The 16,607-nt window shown below is 48.4% G+C and overlaps 1 protein-coding gene across 1 annotated transcript in view; it reads left to right on the plus strand.

The window, feature by feature from the left end:
- The window catches only part of LOC146869229 (uncharacterized), a 164,734-nt gene extending 148,677 nt beyond the window's left edge, over positions 1-16,057 (plus strand). The window contains exons 4-5 of the mRNA XM_085599666.1: positions 8,095-8,437; positions 15,336-16,057. Coding sequence (XP_085455792.1) covers positions 8,095-8,437; positions 15,336-15,594 — 602 coding nt within the window. The 3' untranslated portion in view covers positions 15,595-16,057. The remainder of the gene's footprint in view (positions 1-8,094; positions 8,438-15,335) is intronic.
- Positions 16,058-16,607: the final 550 nt, after the last annotated feature.

The following is a 16,607-nucleotide window of genomic DNA, read 5'->3' on the forward strand; positions in this document are numbered from 1 at the left end:
GAGAAGTGCCACTCCTTTTCTGCGCCTCCGGGCGCTGGTGTCGGGGGGGGCGGAGCCACAAAGGATTGTGGGGCCTGTAGTTCCCCCGCTCTGCGGTCGCGGTATAGAGTGCGACGTGGGGGGGACCAGGCAGCAAGAACACACTGGTAATATCCCCCAAGTGCTCCGCGAGTCCAAAGTGCGGCAAATTGGCTCCAAAAACCGCGTTTAGGCAATGTAATTACCCCCCAATGCTCCGCAAGAGAAAGCACGACAAACTTGCTCCAGAAGTGGCGTTAAGCAGTTCAGTCAACCAGACAGTCCAGACAGATCACGCAGATCACGCAGATCATGCGGATCATATAGATATTCATTCAGCTGGTCAATTCCAATTCCAATTCCAGTGGTTGATCCTCCAAACAGCCCCCACAAACCCACCTTGACCAGCCAACATGCAGGGAGAAGGCGATCTGACTCCTGCCTCAATCTAGCTGCACCGCTCACCAGATAGAAACGGGAGGGGGGAACACCTCTCCCACTGTGAAACCAGCAACAGCAGCAACGGCAGTGACAATGGCCAAGTCCGAGGAGTCTGAAGACAGAACCGCAGGAAATTGCGTCTTAACAAGTCCCACCAAGTCCCAACAATTAGCGCCACCGCTGCACTCACGGGACTCCCGGGTATTCCCGCCCGTCCACTCGTCCGCTCATTCGCTGCACACTGCACACTGCACGCTGCTCAGGGGATGCCGCTCGGGACTTGGTCCACTTCAAAGTCCCCCGGAGATTGGAGACTGGAACACCCGGTCGGCGTTTTTTCAGAACAGCTCAAACCGCTCGTGGCCGCTGTGGCTGCTGCTGCCGCACACACGGCTCACACCTCACTACTGCTGTGGCGGCTCACTGGAGCTCTGCTGCTCTCTGCTGCTCTCTGCTGCTCTCTGCTGCTCTCTGCTGTAAATTACAACTCCACCAGTGAAATGAAGTGCCACAACGTTCAAAAGTTCCATTACCTCTACATCAATCTCGCAACGTCCTCCCCTTTTCTAGCCACCCCGGCCGTTGACTACTGGAGAGAAATGTGTGACTCACTATGTAAGGAAACTTACTGGAGCCGACCAGGTGATTTTGTTATCTGCAAAACTTTATTGGCAACGCGGTTGGCCAAAAGGTGTACACCGCAATGAGAGTTGCCAAGAAGAAAGAAAACTTCCAAACTCAAAATGGCGACACACATCCCTGACATAGTGCAGGGTGACTTGTGGCAGGAGCGTGCACCAAAGCGTCCACCGCAGCAAGTAGCTCGAAGAGGAGGCAGACGTCACAGAAGATAGGTTGCAGTCATCACGAGACCGGTAAGGCTGCGCGTGTCAAGTGCATGCGCACTGTGGAGGCTTGTGGCCTGTTTGAAAGGCAGCGGTTAAACTGCCATGGAACAGCGATGACTGTATGAGTCCGCAAACAGACAAAGTAAGGTGATAGTACTCACCGAAAGTCACACAGCCACAGTGCCTGGCCTTTCAAAAGTGTGCAACTGCTCGCCAGAGAGACTGTTCCTCAAATACCAAAATGTTCCACACAACCTTCGTCCACTCCTAGTTCTGAGATGACCTTTGTCCACTCCTTGTTCTGGTACTATGCTTTCCTGATATTGGACTCTGTCTTCTAGACCTGGGTTCCGCATCACAGTTTTGGGGTATCTCCCCTCTGCTATAAATGACTGGTAGTATGGTAAAAACAGTGAGAGCAAATGAGCTGAGACAACTTTTGGCACCCCCTGGTTCTTTCTACCTTGGGACGATCTTTGTCTCCTCCTGGTACTGTGACGGACCTTTGTCCCCTTGAGGTTCCGGGGAGTGATCTGTCACGGTCCAGCGCGGTCCTCTGACACGCTGGCCTCGGTGTCCCGGTTCTGGGCTCTATGTGCCAGTTCTTGGGTTCTCCGCTACGGTTCAGCTCTGGTCTCTCTGTCCTAGACCTTTGTCCCTGTTGTGGGCTCTCTGGCGAGGTTAAGATCGACTGTGCCATTACTGGGCTCATTGACCGGGTTCAGAACTATCTGTTCCTGGTATTGGGCTCCTTTGGACTCGTTGACCCAGTTCTGCGAGTCGTTCTCAGATGTTGTTGTGAGTGACGTGATTTACAGTAGCGGGTGTGGGAATAAATGAAATTCGACCAGCAACATCTTACGGACTCTGCAGATTGATAAGGATGTCTTTCAGTTAGAGATCCATATAGTGAAGCGAAAACAAAAAATACTTCCAAAATCCACCAGGTGGCAATCTTGTCAATGAATTCACAGCCTTACAGCCCATTGACCAGTTTGCGCTTGTCTGTCTTGATTCCTGTCACTGGTCACTGTGGTCAGAACTAGATCTGATGGATTCATGCATATTTTGTTGCAAAGGGGATTACATTGCGCAGCCGGATTCCTGGTGCACCAGTTTTGTTAGATTATTTACTATTTATTGGATTGTTACCTTTGCTTTCTGTTTGTTCTGGTGCGCAAAATCCACTATCCTCCGCATTTTTTCAAGCTCTCTTTACAGTGAAGAGATTGTCGTTTGATCATCAAGAAACAATTTAATGCAGTGGCCAGTTTTCCATGTTCTGCTTTGAATTTCTCCAAACTTAGATCACCAGTGGGTACATTGAGGACATACTTGTCTCTTGTCTTGTCTCGATTTTACTCGTCTGTTGTGATTGCTTTGTCCTTGGCGTTAATCGCTACCCTTTGAAAGTGCACTTATTGTCTCTTCGTCTTATGAGTAAGCCGCCTGCTCAAGTCTCCTTTGGATAGGTATGCAATTAACTTTTGAAAGAAGAAAAATCCAACGAGGCTCGTTTTAATGGTTGGCACGAGACTAGCAGTGGATGCGCGTTCTTACCTTCCTGAAAAGTCGTGCATCTGTCTCGATTGCACCTCAGCTTCATTCAGCGTGATCACTCACTAAAATTCAACTGCAAGGAATGATATCAGTGCAGTGAAAGTTGACACTTACGTTGACGGGCCCACACTGCATCAATGTCGCTCCATGGCAACGCCGCTTTTGACAACACCAGAGCGTGCAGGAGTGACGCAAGGGAGTGTGTGACACCACCGCCTGGCAACGTTTCAAACTTGCCGAGATCGCGCATGCAAGAGAAAGCATGCGCACCCGGCAACTGACTCACGATTTTGGTGGTGAGGTCAGGAGTGCCTCTTGAGGGTTTCCGCTCTCCTCTCGACATACGCCAAAATTGCCAAACAGTCTCAAACACCACCAGGGCTCGAATTTTGCCCGCGATCCATAAATTTCAGGTGCGAGTTTTCACGAAGTTTGACCTTCACACTGGGGCCTGAATTTAGCTCCAAATTAACTCCTTTAATAATGTCATTGTCACTGCAACCAGAATTATTTAGCGTTGGGGTAGACTTTGCTCTCGCTCGGCACTTACACAGTGTAGATACACCATCTTGTGGGCAACATTTCATATGACGCATGCAGTGAGGAACACAGACAGACCAGCAGTTGACTCACGGTTGTGGCGAGTTACTTGTAGAGTACTTGCTTCTTCATTTCTTTTCTTAGTTTCTTTCTTTAGTTTCTTAGTTACAAAGCAGTAGACAAACGCCCAGGCTGCAGGCTGTCCGGATGGTACAGGACACTGGTGGGGCTGTTGAGGGCGTTTTACAGGTTGACACAGCTGAATTCTCAAGTTTCAATTGACGTGTTGAAAGTCTTTAATGTCCTTAGCTCCTTGTCCTTCAGTTCCATAGTTGTCCTTACTCCATACACCATGCGTAGGTTCAAAATCGTCGCCAAATTGTGGTAAAGGAAGATACAGAGTCCATCTGTATAATTGATTAATCCTTTATTGTAGCTTGGTTCTAAGATATGTGAGTAAGAGAAGATAGAAGGTACAGACGCGGCCCCACCAGGAGCAGGCTCCTAGCAGCTCAGCCTGAGATGATCAACTGACGCTCTAAACACAGAGAGGCACTCTGGCATTCTATGATGTCATGATACATTCCAACAGAGCAGTACAGTGGGGAATAGCAGAGAAGTAGTTTACTACAGTTACCGTGGAGACCCATTAACAAACTGTCTGCGTCGCAAGAGACTATCGGTGTGCACTGCGAGAGAGGAAAAGGGAAAGTGACAGAGGGAAGCAAACCAGCCACAGCTATGGTAAGATGTGTGTGTGTGTGTGTGTGGATGTAAGGTATAACGGTATGGACACGGCAGGCATCGAGGAAGTCCGTAGTTTCAAGCTCGGCTGTATTTGAGGAGACAAACAGCCCTCGAACAAAGCCACTTACAACAACCTTAACCAAGAAAGATCAACGCTGGTCGGAGGTCGGGATATTCTGCAGCCATGGCATTTATTTACATACAATTTCCAAATAAAATAACAACGCAGGTTAAAGGGCAATGTACTTCGAATGAGAAACTTGGGAAATGTTAGTGTTTCAAGATTTGTTGTGGTGTCAAGAAAAATATTGCCACACTTCGTTAAATCAAGCATGTGAATCTATCTACAAGGCAGCGGTGCAGCTGTGACTACATCAATACTACCATTTACGGTACCCCAACCAAACAGAGGTAGTCGGCATAAGCAACATGTGCTATGCCATTGCAGCTAATGTGTACAGTTAATTTGGTCATCTGTGCAAGTACTCGGACCCATTTCACAGGACCCTCTGCTAAATACCCCTATCCATCAATGGGCCACCAGTGACTTGCAGTAACCAATAACGTCCTCTACTGACTTAACTCACTTCTGCCTGGATAACCACGTACTTTATCTGCAACTGCACAGCTTGAGGATTGGGGTCTCCAATTAAACGGAGCGCCCACACCGCGTTCTGTCGCGGCACCTCGGTGTAACCGACGCAGCCAAACATTGCCTAGGTAAGAAAGCGCTACACTGAGCACCAATTCATTACGGCGACTCTCCCTTGCTACATCGGAAATGCTTCCTCTGAGTACCCCACCCCAACGCTGACCACAGTTGCGGGCATGCGGGGGCACTGTTCTCAAACCCCCCCCCCCGCCCCATCCTTCCTGTTGTTGTGATGCCTACCGTGCCTTCGCACTACCGTTATCTATGCTGCCCCCCTTCTTGTTTTTTTGTACTGTTTGAGATCAAGTGATGTCCGTGTCTTCAAATAACCACCCCTCCCCCGCCGTCTCTCACGTTGTTGTGATGCCTTTTAATGCCTGTTACATGTTTACAAAAAAAATGATAAAACGCAGGCTTGTCTGGGCGATGCCTTTGCCAATGCGTTTGCCAATGCGTTTATATTGGGCGTGTCAAAAAAGTAAGTCTGGTGTCTCTCGGCACTGACGTCACTAGGGACTTTTCTCTGTGTTGAGGCGTGCAGTGATGCAGGCTCCTCTGCATGGATGGGGGTTTTAGTCCTCAGACACATGCCTCTTGCCTGTTTAGGAGTACAACTTCCTGAGGGCCTCCGAGGCTGCACTTGATGTTTAATGTCTAACCAGCGTACCAGCAAACAGATCAGGGGGTACCTACTGCAGTTTCAGGGCTTCAAATAACCTCACCCCCCACCCTACCTCTTGTTGTTGTGATGCCTTATGTGCCTTCGCACTCACGTTATCTGTGCTGCCCCCCCCCCCTCTTGTCGTAATGCCTACCGTTTGTAAAACAATAGGTCTCGCGTAAATGCGAGTCCTATTGCATTGCAAATGCTTAGCATCGAACTACACCCTCTCCGACAGTATAAATGAAGGGGCAAGTTTACAAAACGGTAAAAAGTATCAGGAGCTAAACCAGAAAGATGAAGAGAAAGAAAGAGAGGCTGAACATGTGAGCCGAAAGCAACGTGTGATCCTGGTTGCCTACGTTCTCTCAGTTCTGGACATTTCTTGTTTATTTATACGCCTTTCAACCATGCCTGTAAGTATGGTATTATAACTTATTTTAGGCTCCTCCGAACAAAATTGTCAGCGATCTTGCTGCTCCATTCTATGGTCTCCAGGAATTGTTATTGTTTAGGAAGCATTACAGGCCAATACGTCTTACTAAAACCTAGAGTGGCACATGCATTCTTTTGTCGTTTCTTTTGCTGCTCAGCTTCGACCGGTGCCTGACATCGCACCCCAGTTCAGCGCTCACATGAATCGCCCTGCCCCACCGGGGCTCTGTTTACCACCACTGCATGGCCCCAGCCCCTTTGGAACTTTGTAAAAGTGTCACTACTGTTACATTATCGGGCAGAATAAATAAAGCCACAGATGCAACTACCGGACTTGACAACTCTAGTTAAATTACTGCAGCATCTGTCATGTGGTTAACTTTGGTGTCCAGTCTTCAGATGCACCCGGTTCTGGTGGTGTGCTCTTTGGCACTTTTCCCAAAGCTGTCAGTTAGCGCTTGTTAATATATCGTTTCACCAGGTTCACTTTTTGTCCATGTGTATGTTTTTAGGCACGGGGTGTTTACGTGATTTGCTCATAATTACGGGAACTCAAACCTGGTTCGCCAGCTCTATTAAGCCACCTCTCCCCAAAGGTTATTTCCGTTACTGCGAGTCATTTAATGCGCTCTGATACCTTCGTGTTAAGTTTGTGCTATATAAAACCCTGAGGATAAATAAAAAACATTGCTATTTACAATGTCAATAGCTCCAACAAATACAAGACCTATTGCACAAGTACAAAACATTGCCATTTACAATACCAATTGCTCCAACTCCAATAAATGTGAGACCTATTGCATTTCCAATGCTTGTTTAGTTCTTTCAATGTGATTCTACTGTGCAGCCTGGTGGATACGGATTGGAATGTACTGATATTTAGACACCGCATAGGGCATGGGATTTGGCCTGTATTGGCAAGGACATTTGTGCAAGGAGTAATAGCCCGCAGAATGGAAGTCAGGGGTAGGAGTAATGCTTTTCTGGAATTTGTTCCATTAGTGGTAGCGATCCCATTGTGGGGTACGGGACTGGCACATCGAAGGGTGTGCTTCAGGGTGGATAACATGACGGTGGTCTAGATCATGAACAGTCAGTCAGCCGGGGACAAACAGGTGTTGAATTTATTGCAGGTATTTGTGCTTTGATGTCTGAGGCAAGAGATTTTAAGGCATGTGCCAGGAGTGGACAGTGACATTGTGGCTGCTTTGTTGCATTCACAGTGGGAGAAAATCCATGGACTGGCCATAGAGCGGACAGACACAAGACACTCATGCCTGAGGAACTGTAGCAAGTAGGAATAAAAAAAAGATGCTACAACTGGTGGTAGGAATTTTGGCTGAGTCCACCAGGAGTGCATATGGTCAGGCATGGTCCGAATTTCTGGATCCTGAGGCGCAGCGCAGACCATTGGGTTGGAGACAGATGGAAGATGTGCTGCAATTTATACTGACTATGATGAAAGGGAGACTGTAGCCGGGAAGTTAGTGAGAATTGCATTCATGGGCAAATTAGCATGGGGCTCTGCCTCATCAGCAGGGGAACTGGGGAAGAGAATGCTCAAAGGCTGGACTTAGGAGCAGGGTCGGGAGGGACGGAAGAGGCCGCCCTTGTCATGGCAGTTGTTCAGCAAGGTGTTACACATTCTGCCAGTAGTGTGCGCTGGGCATGAGGAGGCATTTTTGTTCACTACGCTCATGTCCTGATTGTTTTTTGGCGCATTCTGAGTGTTGGGAGGGGACGGAAGGGGTTGTGCTGGGAGGCCGTTGCTCGCCGAGAAGAGAGGTTGGAATATTGCTGCGCAATCCTAAAATGGTTCAGAGGTCGAAAGGCAGGAGCGTGGCTCTTCCACTATACCCAGTACCTTCCCTGTGCCTGGTATTTTGGGGCAACAAGTTGAGAGCTACACGTGGGGAGGTGTTCAGGCATGTGTGAGATGCCCCGGTTCGACTGCTGTCAGTTCTACACAAAGCCTTACGGAGTTTGGGGGTTCCAGATGCAGAGTATGGATCCATTCATTCTGCATTGGGGCAGCAAATTAGGTGGGCACTAGGGGATAGTCTAGGGAGGACATTATGCAGCTGGAAAGATGGACTACGGACTGCTTTCAGAGATGAGTGAGGCTGGAATGGTTGGATTGTTGAGACGGGGAGTCATTGTTTAACGCTATTGATTGTGCTCATCTGTTTCAGGTTCCGTTCCGGTCCCGGCAGCTGAGGACAAATCCATCTGGGTCGTGGGCCATTCGGCCATAAAATGGGCCGCGAGACAAGCAGCACAGAGGGGACATGGAGAGAACCTGGGCTTTGACAGACACCTGTTCTTGGTTCAATGGTGTGGTAAAGAGGACATGCGGTGGAAAGAGTTATTTAGTCGATTGAACAGTATGTTAGCAGGCAGGAGATGCCCGGATGTTTTAGTTATTCACCTTGGGGAAAATGACCTGGTGGTGGAGACGGGTCTGACACTCATGCGCACAATGAAGCAGGATTTATTGGAAATCAAGAAACAGTGGGCAGGATGCTTCGTGATATGGTGTTTGTATAAGCTTTATTCGAGACAATTCTCATAAAAGCACATAAAATCAACACAGTTATACAATAATACATTATTACGGATTAAAAATTCATTAAACATAGAGTACAGCTCATACAACATTTGCATATAAAAACCATATTTACAAATAGTATTACATTAATCATTGTTGAGAGGAATACCTTGTTACCTGCTTCCCCCCAGGGACCGTCTTCTAATTGCCCATGCCCAACCCAGGTATTTAGCTACCCCTATGACTATCGAATCCTGAGTTGTTGTACGTAGGATTCTTAGAGCCACTGTGCTGTCTCGTGTCCCCAAGTTTTTGCATACCGGCGAGAGCCATTTTCTCCTCGGATTCACATAAGCGTGGCATACGAAAAGAAAATGGCCTATGCTCTCCTCGGCATTTTCGCATGCTGGACATAAGTTATTGGTGGGTCTGTGCCAGCCAGATGTCAGTTTCTTGAGGGGGATAGATCCTGATCTTAGCTGGAATACAAGTTTCCTGTCCATTGGTACCGTGATGTTGTCCCAGTAATTTTCCAGGGCAGGAAAAAATTTTATCTCCAGGAAGCGACCAGTCATAGATTTGGCCCTGGTGTCATTCAGCATCTTACCGCCAACCCAATCCCAGTATTGTTCTTTAAGGGCTTCTTTGCTAGGGAAGATCTCTCCCTCAGGGTTATTCCAAAGATTTGAAAACCCTAAGTTTACTAACATGGACTTCAGATGTTTTAGCCATTTTATCTTATGGAAGGTATCTTCCTTGATAATCCATTGAAAACCCTCCGCATATTGTCTTATTTCTGGAGTCGTCCAGAGACGTCTCCAGTAAAGGACTGGGCGCAATCGGGCTCTATCTACAATGGTGCGTCTACCTAACTCCAAAAACAGTGGGGTTAAGGGGGTACTCTGTGGGAGTCTTGTAATCCCTCGCATAAACTTGTTCTCTGAAGTCTGAAGAGCCGCTAAACCATCCCAGGCCCATAGCTCCGCGCCATATAATGTGGCACCCAAAACCTTCGCGTCATACACTATTAATGCGGGTTTTATGGGTTTTGTTTTGGATTTGCGGTGTTCCCCCCTTAAAGCACCAGAAAGCTGCTGGTGCTTTAAGACCACTTTATCTACATGATGCGTCCAGCCAATGCCCTCTGCGATCTGTACACCCAGGTACGTAAATTCTTTGACAATGTCTAACCTACTGCTGTTTAAGGTTACCTTGGGGTAGTTCCTGCGTCCGGGGGAAAAAGCCATTAGTTTTGTTTTTCCCACATTTACCTCTAGCCCATGCTCAGTGCAAAAAGCATCAAAAATGTTTAATGCACGTTGCAGCCCCATGGGGGTCTTAGACAAGATAAGAGTGTCGTCAGCGAACATCAGGATCGGAACCCTGGTGTCCGCTAACGATCGGGCATCAACACTAGCCTTCAGCATCCTCTCAACGATTCCGTTAATAAATAACGAGAAAAGTAAAGGGGCCATGGAACAGCCCTGTCGAACACCCCTTTCCACTGGGAAATCCTCTGTTGTCTCTCCACTTCCACCCCACTGGACTCTAGCGAAGTTGGATTCGTGCAGTCGCATAATTAATGTTAGCAGATCAGCAGGGATCCCCAACTTTTGCAAAACCAACCATAACTTAAACCGAGGGACTAGGTCGAACGCCGTCCGCAGGTCGACGAACGCGACGTACAGGCAGCCCCTTCCCAGTACAACGGTCTTCCACCTTAATATGGTAAAGCGGAAGACCTGATCGATGGTACTGGTTGCTCGCCTGAATCCCGCTTGGTATGGAGAAAGGGCGTTGTTGTCTTCAACCCAGTCCATAAGCTGGTTTGTTACCATTCTCCCAACTACTTTCTGTATGGTGGCTATTAAGCTTATGGGCCTATAGTTTGCAGGCAGTGAACGATCTCCCTTCTTGTGGATGGGGATAATGGTTGCGCCTTTCCAGAGGTCTGGGACCACTTCCCCCTTGGCTAGGGCATTCGCTACAAGGAGGGTATATCTCGCCCATCTGGTCATATCGTGTTTAAAAATATCAGGTGGAATGCCATCTGGACCTGGCGCCCTCCCACATTTCGCGGAACCAATGGCAATTTCCACTTCTCTAAGGGAGAACAAATCGTCGGTTGCATAAACCGGTGTTATACTATCAGCTGCCACAGGATGGTTAACTTCCGCGTACTGAGGTCTGAAGTAATCAACCCAAGCTTCCTCTGCTACATTGTTGTCTGGCTTCGCAGGACCGGCTCCACTACCCCACTTGATGATTTTCCAGAATGCCCTGGAGTCTTTACTATCAGAGGCCTCTTTTAGTTCGGCCCAGTGGCCTTCATCCCAATTCTTTTTTGCACGATAGATGGCCATCTTGTACAGTTCCCTATTCTTTGTCACAGCGGCGCGGTCCCTATTCCTTATGGCTTGTCCCAGGGCTAATCGTGCTGATCTACAATGACTATCAAACCACCTTCCCACTTCTTTAGATTTCTTCCCTTTCCTTTTTTTAATGAAGAAGCATGGTCTCAGGAGGGAGAATAACTTATTGTGGATTTCGGTGATTCCACTATCCCCTGGAACCACTGGAACCGCTGTTTCCATCGCGGAAATTGCACAATCAACAGCATTATTGATGTAAGTCATAGTGGCCTCGTTTGCCAGTACCTTGGGCCATTTTAACCTGCGTTCATCATTACTCATAACAGGGGTTTCATCGTATATCACTAGAGGGTTACCCGCACCAGCATTCCACCACCTATGAGTCACACAGAGGGGGTTGTGGTCACTTTCAACCCGGGGCCTAACTGTCATGTCAACAACCCCTTTCCACAGTTGGAGACTGCACAAAATGTAATCGATTCGGCTCCTGTTGATGCCATTGTCAAAAGTGTAGCTGCCCTCCTTGTCCCCAGGTGTCCTCCCGTTCAGTGCTCTTAAGCCATGTTCCATACAAATTCCATTCAGTGATAAGATCTCTTTTGTCCATCTCCTTACAGGTTTTAGGCATAGAGGTGGTACTCCCCAGAGATTATCCTCTTCGCTCTCCAAGAGGTCATTTGTACAGTCCAGAGGTTCAAAAGTCCTGTTGAGGTCCCCTACAATTATCGTTACACTTTCCTGGGACTTGGTCTCAATGGCAGTAGACAACAGCTCAATGGTGGGTAAATTGGTTACGTTGCTACCTCTCACGTAGACATTGTACAAATCTATTAGTTGACCCTTTGCTACGGAGATTCTTAATAATTGCAAATCACAATTTCCCAGGTCCAACATTTTGATGTTGACCTGCAGGTCCTGTCTAACCCAAACAGTTAAGCCTCCCTTGGGCCGCCCTCTTCCCCCTTTTGACGCTGGTATACAATAGTTCAAATAACCAAGACAGAAAAGGGGATCACAAGCCCAGGTTTCTTGGAAGCAACAGATGTCATACCCACTTATAAAATCCACCCAGGATTGGGAATCCAATTTACTTGCCAGCCCAGCGACATTCCAAGATAAAAGCGTACCAATGCTAGCATCTAGCCCATCTCGGGTGTTAGTCAATGGAAATACTTGGGCTAACATAGGGCTTTCAGTAGAATTAGTCTGCCTTTCTTGGTCATCTGTCGGATCCACTGTCGTATTGGCTGGGTATGTTATCTTGGCATTTGTATTTAGGGTTCCCAGTCTAAAACCACCTTCTTCGACCAAACCCCCGTCTCGATGTAATTGACCAATAAGTTTGTAACAGTTGTATTACCATGAACATCACATTGCCATTCTGGCTCGTTAGTGTTCCCTCCTAAACTGTCAGTACTGGTTTGTCAATATCCCCATCCCGGCTCCTGCCATCCTACATGAGGGTTGTAATATGTGTAAGTGGTATGATTATGACCTACAGGAGGAGGCGGTAAGGGATTGACTGGCCATGATACAGTAGGGGGAATAAGGGGTTCATTGAGTAAACTAGTCGTTACACTAGTCGGTCGGGGGTAAAAAAAGGTAAGGTCTACAATTCCGATACCTCCCTTATTTGTTCCCCATCCCTGCCTTGTTATCCATCCCGCCACCCTTGGGTCTTGGAAATTGACCACTATGCAATCCCCACCCAAGGTTTTCGATGTATATCCCAGCCAATCTATTCTCCTTACCCCTATGATTAGCCCGTCGATGTCACCAGGCAGAGGACGGTTTTCCTTTAGCCAGTGCATGATCTTGTTTTTGAGCATCTGGAAAGTTTCTCTCTGTCCTGGGGGTAATGGTGGGACGTTTATAAGAACTGCTACATAGGGAAAGGAGTCTGGGGTGAGATTAATTGGTGGTTTTCTGTAGGGTTGTTTTGCCACGGGCGGTGGGATAGATTTGGGAACTTGGGGGACATATTGGGGGACAGGCTTCAGCGCCTGTTGTTTGTTATTTATTTGGGACGGTACTGAAGTTTTACCTACCAACAAACCTGTGTTAGCCCTATTCCCTCCCACCGGAATATTCTGAGCTTTCTGCGTGCTATTAGTTACGTTTGCGTTTGTTGGTACTATTCCCGCTTGGTGACGCACTGTAGCCTCAGCACTCGTTGCGATTGGTGGATTTTGTGTCGGGGGGATTGTTGGCTGTGTAGGGTGTATTATGGTCGACTGAGGTAAATCAGGGCCAACGTTTGCTCTCTCTGTTCTGTCTGAGGATTTTGTAATGGCTTTAACTGTAGGTTTGCTCAGTTTGGGAGGTAAAGGAGAGCTATTTCGGGGATTTCTTCCCTTATCCTGAATAACAGGGTTGTTTAGGACCTGAGAGTTTGTGCTTACTTCCACCCTATTCGCTTTAATCAGTGATTTTGTGGAATAAAAATTGTCTAAGGTAGTCTGTTCAAAATGGTTTAGCCTATCTACAAGCTTTGCAATTCTATCCTCAATGGGGGTGAGTAGTGATCTAAACAATTTTTCCAGTTCAGGGAGAACAATTACAAGTGATTGCTCCTTATCTTTACATGGTACAGTGGAGTCGGTACAAGGATTGTTATCTCCGTCCTGGCTGTTCAAGGAGACAAGATTAGTAGGTATAACACTTTCTGTGCTTTGAGTTTCGTTAGTAGCTTTCTCTCCTGTGTTCACGAGTTTATGTAACTTCCTGAATTTTTGAGGAGGTTTGACCACCCTTTTACATTTTCTTACAGATGCTGGTCGTTTCCGTTTGGACCCGATTTTGGGTTGGGCCAATGTAACCTGGGCGCCAGAATCAGTGAGCGGTGCTGGTAGGATTTTGCCGCCACAAGGATTATTTAGTTCTATCACAACATCCTTGTTTGGTTTTTGGGCCTGGACCTCAAAATGGTCGTTTACAACTGGCAGGTTCACTGATGACAGAGGAGTTACCAGGGTGGGGTAAGCTAGATTTGAAAACTTATCCGTTGAATTCTTAAGTATTTCGATTGACAGCCTACGCTCTGCGCGCTTCTCTGCCAAGGTCAACTCTTTGTCTATTACCAGTGAACGATTAAAGAAAAATGTATCTAAGGGGCCAATTGCCAGTGGACCAGACTCTACAGGAGGAGTTATTTGATGGCTATTTACAGAGTTTGTTGATGTAGACGTTGCCATGTTAAACACTAAACAAATCCAACTTTTCTAAGCCACTTACTGGAGGTGATACTATATGTCACTGGTAAGGGGGTGGCCCAGCCCGGCCTCCTTCGGCCCCGGACGGCCACAGACGGTCCCGCCCTTGTCCCGGGCTTCTCCCGCGCGCTCTCCCGCGCTGCGGGAGTACTTGTGGCTTAATAAGGAGTATGAACACAATAGGTGGAAGGGGTAGGAGGGGTCGGGGAGAGCGGCCCAGGTGTAGCTGATCAGGGCTGGCGGGTGCTCCTGGGAAATGCAGTCCCAAGGAGCTCACGCACTCGCTCGCAGCCCCGTGCAAGTACTTCCCTCGGTGTCCCCTTCAAGGCGCTGCGGTCAACACTTCTCACGCAGCGGGACCCGCGGAGCGGGTTCCGCAAGAAGTAGGCTGGCAGCAGGCGATTCCAAACGGGCAGAAACAAAAGCAGCAAGGCGTCCCACTCGCCGTCTCAGCGAGAGCAGATGATAAGGGCTCGGTGGAAGGGTAGGAGGGGTCGGGGAGAGCGGCCCAGGTGTAGCTGATCAGGGCTGGCGGGTGCTCCTGGGAAATGCAGTCCCAAGGAGCTCACGCACTCGCTCGCAGCCCCGTGCAAGTACTTCCCTCGGTGTCCCCTTCAAGGCGCTGCGGTCAACACTCCTCACGCAGCGGGACCCGCGGAGCGGGTTCCGCAAGAAGTAGGCTGGCAGCAGGCGATTCCAAACGGGCAGAAACAAAAGCAGCAAGGCGTCCCACTCGCCGTCTCAGCGAGAGCAGATGATAAGGGCTCGGTGGAAGGGTAGGAGGGGTCGGGGAGAGCGGCCCAGGTGTAGCTGATCAGGGCTGGCGGGTGCTCCTGGGAAATGCAGTCCCAAGGAGCTCACGCACTCGCTCGCAGCCCCGTGCAAGTACTTCCCTCGGTGTCCCCTTCAAGGCGCTGCGGTCAACACTCCTCACGTAGCGGGACCCGCGGAGCGGGTTCCGCAAGAAGTAGGCTGGCAGCAGGCGATTCCAAACGGGCAGAAACAAAAGCAGCAAGGCGTCCCACTCGCCGTCTCAGCGAGAGCAGATGATAAGGGCTCGGTGGAAGGGTAGGAGGGGTCGGGGAGAGCGGCCCAGGTGTAGCTGATCAGGGCTGGCGGGTGCTCCTGGGAAATGCAGTCCCAAGGAGCTCACGCACTCGCTCGCAGCCCCGTGCAAGTACTTCCCTCGGTGTCCCCTTCAAGGCGCTGCGGTCAACACTCCTCACGCAGCGGGATCCGCAAGAAGTAGGCTGGCAGCTGGCAGCAGGCGATTCCAAATGGGCAGAAACAAAAGCAGCAAGGACTGAGTTTATTCCTAGGCGGAACTGGAGAGGGGCCCACAGGCAGGGGGCGATTGACAGGGCTCGCAGGAAATTAAACGCTGAGATGAGACGTTTTTGCAGGAAGGAGGGCTTTGGGCGAATTGAGCATGCAGACCTCAGATTTGAAAATAGGGAGTTTTTTCGGGGAGATGGGGAGCATCTCTCCAGGTATGGCACTGACTTGTACTTGCTGGAATTGAGAGAGGTACTAGCGCGGACAATGAATATTAGACGGTGACTTGGATACGGGAAGACAGTAGGGTGCAAGGAAGGGGGCAAGAAAAGTCCACAATTGGGCCTTTATCTGGTTGGCGGTGGCCTGGAAAGTTTTGCTTGCGTTTACATACGTTCTATTGGCCTTGCCATAAGCATACCACGCTGAAATGGAGGGGACGAACAACCTCTCACCTGGAATAGGCAGGAAGTTGTAGGTTACTTATAGGAGTTTAAGGGGTTAGATATTAATGGAGAAAGTCATAGCCTGTAGGGGAAAGTTAAGGTTTGAAACTGTAGAACTGAAGTACAATAGGTAGTAGATGGTTATCGAGTTAGGTATGGTGGGGAACAGGGGTGGGTGGTAGGAAAATGGATAGTTCATGTTTTGTATTGTGCAATTTTAGTTTTGTAAGGCAGAATGCCAGGAAAATGTTTTGTGATGTTCACCTGTTCAAAATAAAGCTGCCTTTTTAATGCAAAATAAAGTGGTCAGTGGTTTGTGCTGCGGCTCTCTCTCCCAAAGATCAGTTCTCCTTGCCTCCTCCAGAAGTGCGTCACTGGCATCATTATTCTGCACGTTGGCCATTATTCCCTTTCGTTTTTATTTCTTTGACATTTTGTATGACAGTGTAAGCATACATTGAAATTCATTATCACAGGGCAATTATGCATTTTTGATTTTTGTATCTGGCCCCCACCCATCCAGTACCTACCCACCCACCCCGTGGAGTTGGCCATTGTCTTACATTCTGTTATCCTCTGTTTGACACACAATCATGTGCTAGTTCCTTTACAGTTTGCTAGTACAAATTTAACCAAAGTTGCCAGTTAGAGCCAGTCAGTCATGTTCATGCGTTATTCATCAACTTCGCTTACACATGAACCCCAATGAGACTGTCATATCATTACCGTGTTGGCTTCCTCTTTATAAACTACCCATTTTCCTCTATCCATCTAGTCACTGGTTCCCAGATTTTTAAGCCTTTCATTTGTGAGCGTATTCCCCTCCTTGCATAAATAGCCTTATCCAGATTA

This window comes from Triturus cristatus, chromosome 1_1 (assembly GCF_964204655.1).
Source record: "Triturus cristatus chromosome 1_1, aTriCri1.1, whole genome shotgun sequence".
Lineage (NCBI taxonomy): Eukaryota > Metazoa > Chordata > Amphibia > Caudata > Salamandridae > Triturus > Triturus cristatus.